Consider the following 16,023-nt stretch of genomic DNA (forward strand, 5'->3'; position numbering starts at 1 on the left):
TTGGCAGGGAAAGAGCAAAGCTTTCACAGGTGGCAGGGCCAAACACAGACCAAAAGTATCAGCATAAATTCACCCTAGTACAGATGGATTATTAGAACCTTGCATGTCACCATACAATACCCCCATCTTGCCAGTAAGAAAAGGCAATGGGACATATCCATTGGTCCAGGACCTATGGGAAATCAATAAGATAGTTCGTGTTCGACATCCTGTAGTACCAAACCCATACACCATAATGAGCAAAATACTTCCAGAGTGAGAATGGTTTTCCATGGTTGACCTGAAAGATGCATTTTGGACTTGTCCACTGGACAAGAATTCCCAAGATATTTTTTCATTTGAATGGGAAGACATAGAGACGGGCAGGAAACAACTCAGATGGACAGTCTTCCCACAGGGGTTCTCGGAAGCACCTAATTTGTTTGGACAGGTTCTTGAAAGAATAATGAATGAATTTGAACCAAGAGAAGGAATTATTGTTCTACAATATGTAGACGATTTGTTGGTAGCTGGGAAAACTCAAACAGAAGTGGAAAAGGGAACAGTGAGGCTGCTAAACTATTTAGGAAAACAAGTATTAAGAGTGTCAAAGAGCAAACTTCAGTTTGTGGAAAAGGAAGTAAGGTATCTGGTGTACATCATAAGCAATGGTGGACGGAAACTGAGTCCAGAAAGGATAAAGGGAATCCTAGACCTTCCCCTACCAGGGACCAAAAAGGAAATAAGACAATTCTTGGGGTTGGTGGGTTTTTGTAGGCTGTGGATTGCAGATTATAGTAGTAAAACAAAGTTCCTATATGAGAAACTAATGGATACAGCCTCAGGAAAGGTTTACCAGGCAGAATATTCCTCAGAAGAAATCGAAAAATTTGAGAAACTAAAAGAAGCCTTGGCCCAAGCTCCAGTGTTATCATTACCAGACCTCAAGAAACCTTTTGATCTTTATGTAAATGCCTCAGAAGGGACTGCGAAGGGAGTTGTCACCCAAGACTGGAGGGGGGAACAGGAAACCAGTAGCCTTTCTGTCAAAGATGTTGGATCCAGTAATTAGGGGATGGCCACTGTGCGTGCAGGCAGTAGCTGCTACGGCCATCCTTCTGGAAGAAGCAAGAAAACTAACATTTGGAGCAAAAATTAGGGTTCATACCCCACATGCAGTAAGGACGATATTGAGCCAGAAATCTCGGAGGTGGATGACAGATTCCTGGATCTTAAAGTACGAGACCATATTAATAGAAAAGGATGATTTAAGTATAACAATCAATTCATGTGTAGATCCATCAAAGTTTTTGTTTGGGCAGAAAGCCATGGAAAATGAGGAAATTGAACACAATTTAATGGTCCTTTCAAAGAGTTCAGATAGATTTTACCTAGTTACCCCCGGTACAGAGGTGCAAATATTTGTTAGCAATTGTAGATCACTTGACTCATTGGGTGGAAGCCTCCCCAGTTTTGAGGGCAACTGCTCAAAGCGTAGTCAGAGTGCTATTAGAACAAATCATTCCCCGATTTGGATTACCTGAAACCATAGACTCTGACCGTGAACCACACTTCACCTCTAAGATTTTGAAACTAGTATGTGAAGCCTTGCAAGTTAACTGGCAACATCATACCCCTTGGCACCCCCAGAGCTCAGGAAGGGTGGAACGCATGAATCAAACATTAAAGTGAACTATCACCAAGTTGGCACTAGAAATGGGATTACCTTGGACAAAATGTTTACCGTTGGCTCTCTTTAGGATTCGGACAGCCCCAAGAAAGGATCTGAATGTATGTCCCTATGAAATGTTATTTGGGCTGCCTTATCCCTCATGTTATAAAGGTGTTCGAACCCTGCCCCTGGAGCTGGGTGACAAATACCTCAGAGAATATATCAAAATAGTAACTGAAAGACTTGAAAATCTCAGGCAGCAGGGACTGCTGCCCCAAACTGTGAAGTTAGAGATAAAAGTACCCAACATCTCAGTGGGGGACTGGGTTTTGATAAAGACCTGGAGGGAAGAACCTCTCAAACCAGAATGGGAGGGACCCTATCAAGTGGTGATAACTACAGAAACTGTGGTACGGGCTATAGAGAAGGGATGGACCCACAGTACCAAAGTCAAAGGACCTGTGGCACCTCCTTCCTCTGTTCTGGAGTGGAAATGTAAGGGGACTTCCTGAAACTTAAAATAATTCTTTTACAGTCGCCCAGAGACGACAGTTGCTGACACATCGCTCCCAGTGAGAGAAGCCGGGATCCAGGATCCTAGTGAATGGGAGAGGCCATCACCATGAAGGCTGATAGTAAGAATACAAACTCAGCAGCAAGACCAAGGCATAATACGCGTCTTTGTTAATTCTATGTCAGGACTAAATGCAATACTTGTGATTTGCGCTTTACATTTCATTTGCAGTGTTTCAAGTATAGACTAACAAGTTGCATGACATACAGTGGCTAAAGTATTACTGTTGCCAAACTCGCAGATACACATAGCGCCATTTTTGGCCTGTCACGAAGTAAAAGCAACAGAAGGCAAGACCAGGTTAGCCTCTATACTTGCCACAAGAGGATCTCTCTACCCCACTGTCGGGTGCAACCCGATAGGCATGGGGAGTGGAAGTATATGCTATACTGGACCTCTGCTTGCCTTAGCTGTGCTCCAACTAGTAGCCATTGCCCATGACCACTGCTCAAAGTGTTCCCAAAATGCATACTATGAGACAGGTGTGATAACCACCTTTATGACATATGAGTACGTGAATGAAGTTTGTTATGATGAAAAGGAATTGGAAACCTGTACAGTAGGTAAGACACTATGGGGTAGCAAAGAATTTGGGGCCTGAAGGAGCACAACTAGGATTAAGCTGCCCTGTGGGTGAGACATGGATTCATTGGGATATCACCAGCAGATGGGGGGTCCATGACCTAATAAAGGAAGAGATCATTATAAACACTGAACAAGAGACATCTAAAGATCACCTACTATTGTCAAAGTTGAATAATAGAATAATAGAATTGTTTAGGTTGAAAAGACCTTGAAGATCATCAAGTCCAACCATTAACCCAACACTGCCAAGTCCACCACTAAACCATGTCCCTAAGTGCCACATCTACACAACTTTTAAATACCTCATGGGACAATGAGTCAACCACTGCCCTGGGCAGCCTCTTCTAATGCGTGACAACTCTTTCAGTGAAGAAATTTTTCCTAATATCCAATCTAAATCTCCCTTGACAGAACTTGAGGCCATTTCCTCTCGTCCTATCAAGCCTGTAGCATTGCATGGGGTTGTTATGACCCAAGTTCAGGACCCGGCACTGGGCCTTGTTGAACCAAATACAATCAGTCTCGGTCCATCGATCCAGCCTGTCCTTTACAGAGCCTTCCTACCATCAAGCAAATCAACACACTCTTACAATTTGGTGTTGTCTGCAAATTTGCTGAGGGTGCACTCGATCCCCTTGTCCAGGTCGTCAATAAAGATATTAAACAGAACTGGAGCCAATACCGAGCCCTGAGGAACACCACTAGTGACCAGCCACCAGCTGGATTTAACTCCATTTACCATCACTCTCTGGGCCCAGTCATCCAACCAGTTTTTAACCCAGCAAAATGTACAGCCATCCAAGCCATGAGCAGCCAGTTTCTCCAGGAGAATGCTGTGGGAAATGGTGTCAAAGGTTTTACTAAAGTTTAGATAGACAACATCCACAGCTTTTCCCTCATCCACTAAGCAGGTCACCCTGTCGTAGAGGGAGACCAGGTTAGTCAAGCAGGACCTGCCTTTCATAAACCCATGCTGACTGGGCCTGATCCCCTGGTTGTCTTGCACGTGCTGCATGATGGCACTCAAGACCAAGATGATCTGCTCCATAACCTTCCCAGCACTGAGGTCAGACTGATAGGCCTGTAGTTTCCCAGATCCTTTTTCTGGCCCTTCTTGTTGATCACATCACAGACTGGATCAATGGGCCGAGGGCAGTTGTATGAGGTTCAATAAGGCCAAGTGCCGGGTCCTGCACTTCGGTCACAACAACCCCATGCAGCAATACAGGCTTGTGGCAGAGAGGCTGGAAAGCTGCCTGATGGAAAAGGATCTGGGGGTGCAGGTCAACAGTTGACTGAACATGAGCCAGCGTGTGCACAGGTGGTTAAGAAGGCCAATGGCATCCCGGTTTGTATTAGAAATAGTGTGGATAGCAGGACTAGGGAGGTGATTGTTCCCCTTGGCACTGGTGATGCCGCACCTCAAATCCTGTGTTCAGTTTTGGGCCCCCTTACTACAAGAAGGACACTGAATTGCTAGATGTGGTGGTTTGAAAAAAGGCCTTTCCCCAGGGGGTATTGTTTTTAATACTGGACCAATCAAAAGCTCATGCGCCCTTGCGGAAATTACATGCTCACAGAAACGGAAGAGAAGAGGTTAATTTTAACTGTGCAGCTAGAAGGAGAAGCAGCCATGCTCTGAATGCGCTGCGTGTGGTGCGGGCCTGGGGGCTGGGAGCAGCATAGCTACTGGGAGAAGCCCCCTGAAGCTAGCGACCGAGGGGGATCCCGGAAGATCGGGGAGACACCTGGGTTAGAATGGGCCAGGTGGACTAGCCATGACCCTTTGGAAAGACAGCTGCAGCATCCAGTCACGTAAGTGCCGAGGGGAGTCTCCCCCCATGGGGATAAAGATTTTAACCCCTTGTATTTCGTGCTGCAGAAGAACTCTAGCTGCGACAAATCAAACCTGCTACCTTAAAAAATAAGAGACTTAACCAGAGCCGCAGAAAATTAATTTGGAAGAGCTGTGGCTTGAAAGTGAAAAAAGGACTTCTCCTTTCTTTCTGGACTCTTTTTGAAGGAAAGGAGAGACGATCTATGTATATATATTGTTTCACCATAGAAGAGATAGTTAAGTTGTTACATGTATATATACATGTATATATGTTAATAATAAATTGTAATATATTCCCCTCCCCCTATACTAAGTTGTGCATGTCTGAAAACTTCTCTCTCACATTAGAACAAATTGTAGCAAACCTTTTAAAATTAGCTTTTTGAAATTCCTGTTTTTTCAAACCACCACACTGGAGCATGTCCAGAGAAGGGCAACAAAACTGGTGAAGGAACATAAGTCTTACAAGGAGCAGCTGAGGGAGCTGAGGTTGTTTGGCCTGGAGAAAAGGAGGCTCAGGGGAGACCTTATTGCCCTCTACAACTACCTGAAAGGGGGTTGTGGCAAGGTGGGCATTGGCCTCTTCTCCCAGGCAACTAGCGATAGGACAAGGGGAAATGGCCTCAAGTTGCACCAGGGGAGGTTCAGGTTGGATATTAGGAAAAATTTCTTCATTGAAGGAGTAGTTGAGCATTGGAACAGGCTCTCCAGGGAAGTGGTGGAGTCACTATCCCTGGAAGTGTTCAAAAAACGATCGGACATGGCAGTTCACAATATGGTTTAGCGGGTATGGTGATATTAGTCCAAAGGTTGGAGTTGATCTTGGAGGTCTTCTCTAACCTTAATGATTCTATGATTTGCTAACTTCCAGTCAACTGGGACCTCCCCAGATAGCCAGGACTGCTGGTAAATGGTTGAAAGTGGCTTCCTCAGTACCTTTGGGTGGATCCCATCTGGCCTCATAGACCTGTACATGTCTAAGTGGTGTAGCAGGTCACTTACTATTTCCTCTTGGCTTATAGGGGCTTCATTGTCCTCCCTCTCTTGCAGGTCAGGGGGCTGGGTACCCGGAAAACAACCAGTCTTACTATCAAAGACTGAGGCAAAGAAAGCTTTAAGTACCTCAGCCTTTTCCTCATCCTTTGTCATGTTTCTCCCTGCACCCAATAAAAGATGGATATTCTCCTTAGCCCTCCTTTTATTACTTATGTATTTGTAAAAACATTTTAATTTTTTATGGTAGTAGCCAGACTAACATCTAGTCGGGCTTTGGCCATTTTAATTTTCTCCCTGTATAACCTCATGGCATCTTTGTAGTCCTTCTGAGTTGCCTGCCCCTTCTTCCAAAGTTCCTAAACTCTCTCTTTTTGTCCTGAGTTCCAGCCAAAGCTGTCTGTTCAGCCAGGCATTTTTTTGGCACATGGGGACAGCCTGCTCCTACACCTTTAGAATTTCCTTCTTGAAGAATGTCCAGCCTTCCTGAACTCCTTTGCCCTAAATACTTATCAGAGGAATGCCAGAAATTTGTGAAAATATTCAAAATGTTTGCAGATTTGGGGTTTTATCTAACATCTAAGCACCACTGTGCTGGTTTAAAAGTAAACCAGTGGGAGAAATGAATCCAACTCGAGAGACATTACAAGTCAGAACTACAATTTACTAAAAAGATTACAATAAATACAATGATACAGAGGAAAAACTTTTTAACCCACAAAACAGATGTATAACCCTGGGACAAGAACAGAACAGTGTTTGTTAGCCCCTGTGCTGAGCACCACGTGGCCCCCCGGGTGCAAAATAAAAGGAAAGGAAACCTGTTGGTCTGGATGATGGTGGCAGTTCTGTTGAAGTAATGATCGCAGTCTTGTCAAGAGTGGTAGTCGCAGTCCTGCTGAAGTTCTGGTCCTCCTCTGGATCCAACAAGTAGTACCAGAAGTCCCCAAACCCCAAGATTATATATGCTCAGGTTCAGGTGGGAATGCCCAGTACCTCCCCCGGGGCGGGGAGTTTCACAATGGGTGATTTAACTCTGTGAGTCATGGGATATTTTTGGAGTCTTTGATGGTCTAGGTCCTTGCAGCTGCCTATTATGCCAGTCCAGTGTGGCCCATTAGCAGAGATAACCCCTCAGGCTGGGCATGAAGGTGCTAATGCCTCCCCAGAGGGGAGTTATCACAGCTGAGTCATCAGTGTGAAGACAAAGAAACACTCCTCTCAGAGTTCTTTATTACCCAGCTTGTAGCCTGAGGTGTCAGGTGTGCCCTAGGCAGCTGCTGCAAATGATCCATTATTAACTGTCCATCAGAAATGACACCAAGGGTGTAGAATACACCATTTTCGTTATACCCACATAGTGATAAACTGGTCCCAGCCCCTGTAACTAGGACAACCACACAGCCACTCACTCAACCCAACCCCCACACAAGCAGGACAGGTAAGAGAATAGGAAGACCAAGAAAACTGTGGGTCAAGATAAAGATACTTTAATAAGTAAAGGAAAGAAGAAAATTAAAGAAAACAAAACCACAATTAATGCAAAGACAAACACCACCCCCCTCAGATTGATGCCCAGCCAGTCTCCAAGCAATGGCTATGTCCCGCAAAACCCTCTCCTCTCAGTTTTAATTGCTGAGCATGACACTGTATGGCACAGAATATTCCTTTGGCCAATTCAGGTCACCTGTCCATGTTGTATTCCCTCCCAGCCTTCATGCCCACCCCCAGACTACTTGCTGTGGGGGCAGAGTGGGAAAAAGAAAAAGCCTGGATGCTGTGCAAGCATCCTTCAGCAATAGCCACAACAGTGTTATCAACACTGTTTTAGTCACAAATCTGAAATACAGTGCCATGCGGGTTGCTACAAAGAAAATTAACTCCATCCTGGTTATACCCAGTACACCTTGATAAAGTGTTTCAGTGTTAATTACCTTCATTTAAATTAAAATTTTAAATTTGAATTTAATTTAAAGCACTTTCATTCTGACATTCTTGAGTTTAAATTCCATTGATCTTGTGGTGTGTAGTGGGTTGACCCTGGCCAGATACCAGGTACCCACTAAAGCCGCTCTCTCACTCTCCCTCTGCAACTGGACAGAGGAGAGAGAAAAAAAAACAGCAAAGGATTCATGAGTAGAGATAAGAGCTGGGAGAGGTGAGTGACTGATAACCTTCACAGGCAAAACAAGACTCAAAGTGGGGATAGTTCTTAAATATATTACTAACAGGATAAGAGTCAAAGAGTGAGAAATAAAACAGTCTTAAAAACACCTTCCCCCACCCCTCCTTCCTTACATGTTCTCCCTCCTTCCCCCCAGCGGTGCAGGGGGACAGGGAATGGGGGTTATGGTCAGTTGTTGTTTCTGCTGCTGCTCAGAGAGAGGAGTCCTTCCCCTGCTCCCGTGGGGTCCCTCCCACAAGAGACAGTCCTTGATGGACCTCTCCAGCATGAGTCCATCCCTTGTGCAGCAGCTCTTCCCAAACTGCTGTCACATAGGTCACTCCTCCATGGGGTGCAGTCCTTCACGAATGAGCTGTACCAGTGTGGGTCCCCCACAGGGGCCACAAGTCCTACCTGGGAAAAACCTGCTCCAGTGTGGGCTTCCCTCTCTACAGGCCGCAGGTCTCCGGCAGGACCCCGCTCCATCCTGGGCCTCCCACGGGGTCACAGCCTCCTTCATGCATCCACCTGCTCCAGCATGGGCTCCTCCATGGGCTGCAGGTGGGTCTCTGCACCTCGATGGTCCTCTGTGGGCTGCAGGGGGACAGCCTGCTTCACCATGGTCTTCACCACGGGCTGCAGGGGCCACAGCTCCGGTGCCTGGAGCACTCCTCCCCCTCCTTCTGCACTGACCTTGGTGTCTACATTGTTATTCCCATGTTCTCACTCCACTCTTCCCTGGCTGTAATTTCTTCTGTGCAACAATCTTTTGTTCTTAAATATGTTATCACAGAGGTGTTACTATTACTTCTAATTGGCTCGGCCTTGCCCAGCAGCAGGAAGTCTGTCCTGGAGCCAGCTGGCATTGGCTCCACGGGACAGGGGAAGCTTCTAACAGCTTCTAACAGAAGCCACCCCTGTAGCCCCCCCTCTGCTACCAAAATCCAGCCACAGAAACCCATTACAGGTGTCATTGTCTATCACCACATGAAGTATTATCCCTTAAGCTGACTTCAGCAAACTTAAGTGCTTCAGGAAGGAACATAGTCTAATACAGCTTTTTTGTAGGCTTTGAAGCTGTTTTCTTGTCTAAACACCTTCTTATGCTTTTTTTTTAATTATTATTTCTAAGGGTGAAAAAAAAAGTTTATTCTGTCTTTAACTCTTGAGATTTTGAGGTATTTTCCTATGGTGCTTGAGAGATGGACTAGTGGAAATGCTTCACCTAGCCTCTGCTGCTGCAGTCTGGTTCCAAAAAGGAGATGGAATTGCTGTGTATAACAGCTATCCCAACAGTTGGTGGGCTGAAGAAGCAGCCACAGGAAACCCCTGCAGCCCTGCTGAGGGGGTGGCAGGTGTCTTGGCTGCACAGCTTTGCTCACCCTAGGGGGAGCAGCCATGAGAGAAACCCTAGGCCAACATCTCTAACTGACTGACTGTGACTCAGATGCTGGCTCCTGGCCGACACAAATCTTTAGGTATGAACTGATTTGACAGTTACTGAAGCCACCTTGCTCTGGCATATACACAGAATGACTCTCAAGCCCTTCCTTCCTTCATGAGCAAACTGTCTATTCATGTTAACCTCTTTTACTCTTGTAGGGTGCTGAAAAAAATTCCAAGTATGGTACCACATCCTGGTCAGTAACGACGCCACAATCCTTCCTAGCATGACGGACTGTGATTTGATATGTGTTGTGGTTTAAGGCCAGACAACAACTAAGTACCACACAGCCACTTACTCACTCCCCCCATAGTGGGATTGTTGGTAAAATCTTTAATTGTAACAAATAGTGTTTAGTCTTGCTGGCACTGACATCTCAAGAGTCAGAAATAGTTAACAATTTGCTCAGAGAATTACAGAGAATGAGAAAGGGGTTATGAAACAAGGTCCTGCCTAATTGTTGTAAAATGTGGAATATGTAAAAATTTCTTAAGAAAGGATGTTCTTTGATGTTTGATCTTTGTAAACTTTCAAGCCTAATCAACAAGAAGGGAGATTTAATCCATGAAACAGATTAGCAGCTAGCAAGCAAGCTCTAAGTGATGTCCATATGTTAGAAAAACAAATTAAAGTTTAGGGATTGACATGCTTCAATGATCTCAGACCTGGGAGGGAGGCTAGCAAAGCTTGGGAAGAAATGCACAACTTTTGGGTCACAAGGACATTTGGCAGAACTCCCAAGATAAGGAAGAAACTAATAAAGCCAACTCAGCAATTGTGCTGAAATCAGCTCCGACTGCGACCACCAACCCAAGAAACCCACTGACCCAAAAGAAGAGAAAGACTAAGCATGCAGACTAATTAGCATGAGAAGCAAGAGATCATTAACCAATAGAAGATAGAATACTAATTAATAAGAGGACTATATAACTTGTAGCCAGTGAACACTAACTCCTTTGTTTGCTAAAATGTATAGATAGTTAAAAGTTTTGATAGTTGGTGTGTGCATGTCAGGAGGAGTGATCCCCCATGCACCCGGCGCCAAAATAAAGTAATGCCTGCTTTTTAATACTGAAATTACAGTGTTAGAGTTTTATTTTCCCAACATTTTTGGTGACAGGATGGGGGAAGGAATTGGAAGAGTAAAAGTGAGAAAACTTGTGGGTTAAGATAAAGACAGTTTAATAAGTAAAGCAAAAGCCGCACACACAAGCAAAGCAAAACAAGGAATTAATCCAGTGGCAGGCAGGTGTTCAGCCATCTCCAGGAAAGCAGGGCTCCATCATGTGTAATGGTTACTTGGGGAAGACAGATGCCATAAATTTGAACATCCTCCCCTTCCTTCTTCTTCCCTCAACTTTATATGCTGAACATGATGTCATATGGTATGGAATATCCCTTTGGTCAGTTGGAGTCAGCTGTCCTGGCTGTGTCTCCTCTCAACTTCTTGTGCACCCCCAGCCTACTCAATGGTGGAGAGGTGTGAGAAGCAGAAAAGGCCTCAGTTGCGTGTAAGCACTGTTCAGCAATTAAAAAGATATCCCTGAATTATGAACACTGTTTTCAGAACAAATCCAAACCATAGCTTCATAGTAGCTACTATGAAGAAAATTAACTCTACTCCAGACAAAACCAGCATGATATGTGGGAATACAAAGAGGACAAAGCAGATAAATTACTTCCTCTTTCCAACACTGTAATTGTGATGCTCAGAGCAGAAGTCTTTCACTCAGCAGCCACTACTTTCTTTTGCTGCTCTGGGAACATATAGACTCCTGCAGTAAGATGATTTACTTTTTTTTTTTTTTTTTTGAGCATGAGCTACCTTAAACAAACAGCTTTCTCATTGATTGCTTCAAAACAACTCGAGTTAGATATCAAGAGGAAGGAGTGTTCTGCCTCCAGCTGGAGGATGCTTTCCTCAAGGAGGCAAGTGTTCTCTGTGCAGCTGCATGCCAAGCCTTCCTAAATATGCCCTAATGCCAACTGTAACTGCATAGGAAGACTAAGAAATGCATATGTGTTTGTTAGGGGGCTCTGATTTTAGACAGGACAAACCTAAAACAAACAAAAAAACCCCACAAACCACACCACACTAACCAGTAACGCGTGGCTTAGGCCAGGTTGCCTGCCACGCTGGGCGGGTCATGGGCGTCCCTCAGGCCAGGCCGGGCCGGGCCGGGCCGCGCCGCGCCGCGCCCTGCCCCCTCACACGGGAGCTACAGCAGGCACTAGGAGCGGCACCGGCCCCAGCGGCCGTTCGCTGCTGCGGCGGGGCAGGTGGGCACCTGCTGCCTCCGGGCCCTGCAGTATCCGGCGCAACTAAGGAAGCCGCTTGAACTCCGCCATGCCCTCCAAGCAGCCCTTCCTGCTGCCATTGTCCCGGCGGCGCTGTCCCCTCCCGACTGTTGCTCCTCCTCCTCCCCGCTCTGTCCCAGGGCGCAGGACTGACATCACGCCCAGGGTTTCCATCCAACTAAGGGAGGAGGAGGTTGAGCGGAGTGGCGGCGTGATGGCGGTGGTTGGGAGAACATAAGAAAAGGCGGCGGAGCAACAGAGCACTTACTCACCAGGGTTCTCCCTGCCCGGTTTGGGGCCCTATTGTTCAAGCCGGTGAGGGCTGCAGGCGAGCCCACCGCGTGGGGCTGTAAGGAGCCGGCGGCCCAGACCTTGTGGCGGCCGCAGGAGCAGCCTCTGACCCTAGGTTGCAGCACAGACCTCTTCGTGGGGTGTAGCGCCGCCTCGGACCAGGGCAGCCCTAGGAAAGCCAAGCCGGGCGCACGCACGCAGGTAGGCAGAGAGCCGCCATGGCTCCTTTCCTTTTCCCTGGTTCGCAGTTGCGCAGTGGTTGTCGCTTTCGAAGATGGCTGGAGAGGCGACTGGCGTTGAGAAGAAGGGGTTGGATGCCCAGCGTGCCGCTGGACTCCTGTATCCGGTCGCTGTTTTCCGAAGAGGGAGGGAGAGAGCTGTGAGAGCTGAGGTAGTCGGGGTTGAACCTCTTTCGCTGGGTCCTGCGGGGGGAGCATGACGAACCGGCTGGGGGGCCTTCGCCCTTCTCTAGCCGTGGGGGGACGCTGGGAGGAGCGAGCAGGAAAGACAGCGGCCGCCTTGGCAATATTTCCAGGGAGCCTTGGCCAGGAGCGGCGCCTATGCGGGTCGCGCCACCACCAGAGGGCCGTTTTAGGGGGCGGGAGGTGAACTCGCGAGAGGTAGGGAGGAAGCCCTGGCCTAGGCTCTCCTCGAGAGCGTCTTGGGAACGGTCGGTCACGGGAGGCCGCGAGAGCGCGGTGCGGGTGGTCGGGCAGGATCGTCGCGGAGCAGGGAGTAGCCGACAAGGAGAGTTACATGGTCTCTAAAGATCTTTCCTGGGGCCCAGGGAGTGCCGGTCCCGGAGGCGGCAGAGTGTTCGCACCCTGGGCATGGGAGGGCAGATAGCGCGGATCTTGGCCTCGTTGGGCAGCCAGCGGCCGATCCGCGAGAAACCACTCAGCTGCCTGACTCGCCGCCGCGGGGGCCCCAGCCTCGCTTCGCGGCCTCTCTGGGGTTACAGGGCTCTTTCCTATCACTTTTCTTCCGTCACTGCTTTTGTTTGCTGTCTGGAATGGCTCTGGTGTCTGAGATAGTGCCTGAGCGCAGGGCTTTTTCCATCCCGGAACGAGGCGGCCCCCGCCTCCACCATGAACTGTAGGTCGGGCTGTATTAAAGAGCACCTCGAGGCAGACAACCTGCAAGCGAGCCCCTAATCGCTTTCACACCACTTATTCTGTGAGAGGCGCTGCTCTTCAGCTTATTACCAATGAGTTCATATTTGCACTCCATTTAAAGTGAACCTAAACTTTTTCTAGGTGCAGCTGACACGGTAGAGATCTGATTGAAGATGTTCATGCGTATGAAATAATCATCACTCCATCTGTGGCATCTTGTTAGCTTGATGTAGTTGAGCCATTCTTTTAAAATGGGACAGTCTTTATTTTCCTGACTATGCCCAACAGAATGTAAACTTTATGTCTGTGTCTAGAACTGCTTCTGATATGTGTTTTGTGCACAAAATGATTTTGCTAATCAGATCTTAGAGCATTAATATTCATAATTTTTATTTATGTGTTTCAGGAGGCTGTTTTCCTCTAAAAGTAAGATCAGGTTGTTCTTAAGACAGGACTATGGCACACCAAAAGCTATTTTTCAATTAAAAAGAAGATGCCAAATGTGATAGATACTCTCAGTGGTGTTATGACAGGATGGGTTATTTTCAGTATCTTTCAGTTGCAATCATCAAATATTTCAAATCATGTCAACATTTTCCTTTACTACTTTAGGTAATTTGGGAAAAATCTTGCAGAGAACAGTTGAGTAAAAAAGTCACCTGGAAAACAGAGTACCAAGAAGTAATTTCTTGACATCTGCCTTCTAACCTGAGTGGACTTCTATTTATCTTTTAAACTTCCTAATACTTACAATGAATGGGCACAGTGATGAAGATATTGTAAGAAACAGTAGTGGAGAGTCAAGGTAAGCACGTTCAGTCCTTGGTTACATATTCTCCTGTATTTTGTTTTTTAGAACTGGTTTATGTTTTAATTTAGCATCAAAGCTTCCTGGTGAGCAAGTGGACTGACCATGCTTTTTTACAGATACTTAATCTGCTTGTTAGAATCAGTTAGTTTCATTTAATGACTGTAACAATCATGTATATACCTTACATAATACAATTTTAATTCTATTAAAACTCTATCAGCATTACTCTCTTTTTCCTCAAAAGTTGTCTGAAGTGTCAAAAGCTGAAACAGATTACATTGAAATGATAAAGTAAAACTCATGTCTATCTATAGAGTGCATGGCATGCATGCATAATATGTGCTATATAACCCCCAAACTACGCTATCTCTAAAATTGGAACAGTGGACTGTTAATTCCAGGGGGGCTTCCTTTTTTTTTTTTTGTGTTGTCAAAGCAGTATAAGGGAAAGTGTTAACTTCATGTTTGTTTTCCAAAGTGAAAGTACAGTTTTCCCAGCTATTTTTTTAATTAAAAAAAAAATCCGCTCCTCTAGTGTTGATTGCTGGTGTTCTAGGGTGTGTAGAGGGTTCACTTGGTTGGAAATGCCTGGTTAGAACTTCCCTGCTGCAAGATAAGGATAACAGTGAACTTGTGGGGGTGGAATTGAATTCTTATTTTAGAACACTGCTAAATTGAACAAGTATCTACTGCACTAGGAAGTTAATATTTCTAAAACTGGGAATATGATGAATGCTTCAGATTAAGGAAGGCAAGAGAAACTTACAAATAGAAGCTGTCGTGATTATGCTGTCAGTCTACCTATCTGTCTTGTCTGTCTCCTCCTCTTTCTGATCACTGCCTGTTGAACCTGTTAGTTGATTTCATGAGTCAGAGGTCATAAAGAAAACTGAGTTCTATGGATTTTATGAAAACAGCCAGTTGGGTAGAGGGGATAGATCTAAATTATTGCCCCAAGTGAAAAAGATCCAAGAAGATAATGGCCAGCTGATCATTCAGTATATGCTGGCCATTAAGCTTGCATGTAGCATAGTGAATAATGGGGTGGGAAGAAGGGGGAAGAGAGAAGTGTTTAGGTGATATTAGGTGTAAATTTGTAGGAAACCTATGAACAGTAAAACTAAAGAAACTTAAACAAATACAAAAAAGTTGTTAATTTCAGGCTTTGATGTTATACCTAGAAATATTCTAGGAAGTCAGTAAACTTTTAATCGTGTTAATAACTTGTAAGCTTTTTTTGTTGTTGTTGATTTCTACTTCCAGTAAAGATGGTACTTGTTTAGTTAGTAAACAAATTTTGGGTTTCTTCTAGTAAGTGGCAAAATATTCCTGATTACTTATATTAAAAAGAAAAACCAAAACCAACCAAACAAAAAACCCCACCAAAAACAAAACCCCAACCAAACCCAACAATAAGCCTTGTCAGTTGAGTAGAGGAATATGAACAAAATAAAACAGTGTGACCAAAGCTAGTCTTCTGAACTTTTAGAGAGTTATAACTAAGACCCCTAATAAACATTAACTTACTGGGGACAACTCTGATGACTTTGTATTTAGGAAGTTTTTTACTACTTCAAATGAGCCATCTAGCTAAAGATAATGTAGGAAGAATACTGCATATCAAACTATGACCACTTGTAAATACCAGTATATCAAAGTTACTCAAAAGCTGTAGCAATTCTCAAGACTAAACCAACTAAATATCAAAAAAGTATTTAGACAACTTTATTATAAGCAAATATCAGGGAGATGCAAATTACTTAAAACATGATAGTTACCTGTGAAGTAAGACTTTGTTTTGCATCTTAAATGTGCTGCTGAGCACAATTTAAAGCTTTAAAAAAGTTTTTAAAATATTAAACTTTTTTTTCCTTATGCTGGTATCAGTCATTAACCCTGTAGCCTAATTCAGACAGATCCTGGAAAACCTATTTGTCTGCTTGTCATTTGCTATCAGGAAACTCTCGAACAGACCTTACTTCTCTGTAGGTATAAAAGGGTGTGCTCAGTAAAACTTATCTGGAAATTAGCTGGCTGGGGTGCAATTGTACTTCCATTTTCCAGCAAGCAGAAAGTGGCTTCTTGCATCAAGGTCCCTTACCATTGTTTATGTTCTTGAAAGCTGATGTTAATACAAGACACTAATTTCTGTGGATTGAATTTGCTTTGTTGATTTAATAGTCTGTGGACCACAAAAGATAATTAAGTAAAGCCAGCTCTTTGTCAGCAGGCTTGAATTTGCTGTATAAACTCGTACCTT

General features: G+C 45.0%; 1 protein-coding gene across 1 annotated transcript in view; it reads left to right on the forward strand.

Moving 5' to 3' along the window:
- Positions 1–10,711: 10,711 nt before the first annotated feature.
- LOC135404360 (chromodomain-helicase-DNA-binding protein 1-like) overlaps positions 10,712–16,023 on the forward strand; it is a 91,296-nt gene continuing 85,984 nt past the window's right edge. The window contains exons 1-2 of the mRNA XM_064639084.1: positions 10,712–12,038; positions 13,565–13,757. Coding sequence (XP_064495154.1) covers positions 13,705–13,757 — 53 coding nt within the window. The 5' untranslated portion in view covers positions 10,712–12,038; positions 13,565–13,704. The remainder of the gene's footprint in view (positions 12,039–13,564; positions 13,758–16,023) is intronic.

The sequence above is a fragment of the Pseudopipra pipra genome, chromosome W (genome assembly GCF_036250125.1).
Source record: "Pseudopipra pipra isolate bDixPip1 chromosome W, bDixPip1.hap1, whole genome shotgun sequence".
NCBI lineage: Eukaryota > Metazoa > Chordata > Aves > Passeriformes > Pipridae > Pseudopipra > Pseudopipra pipra.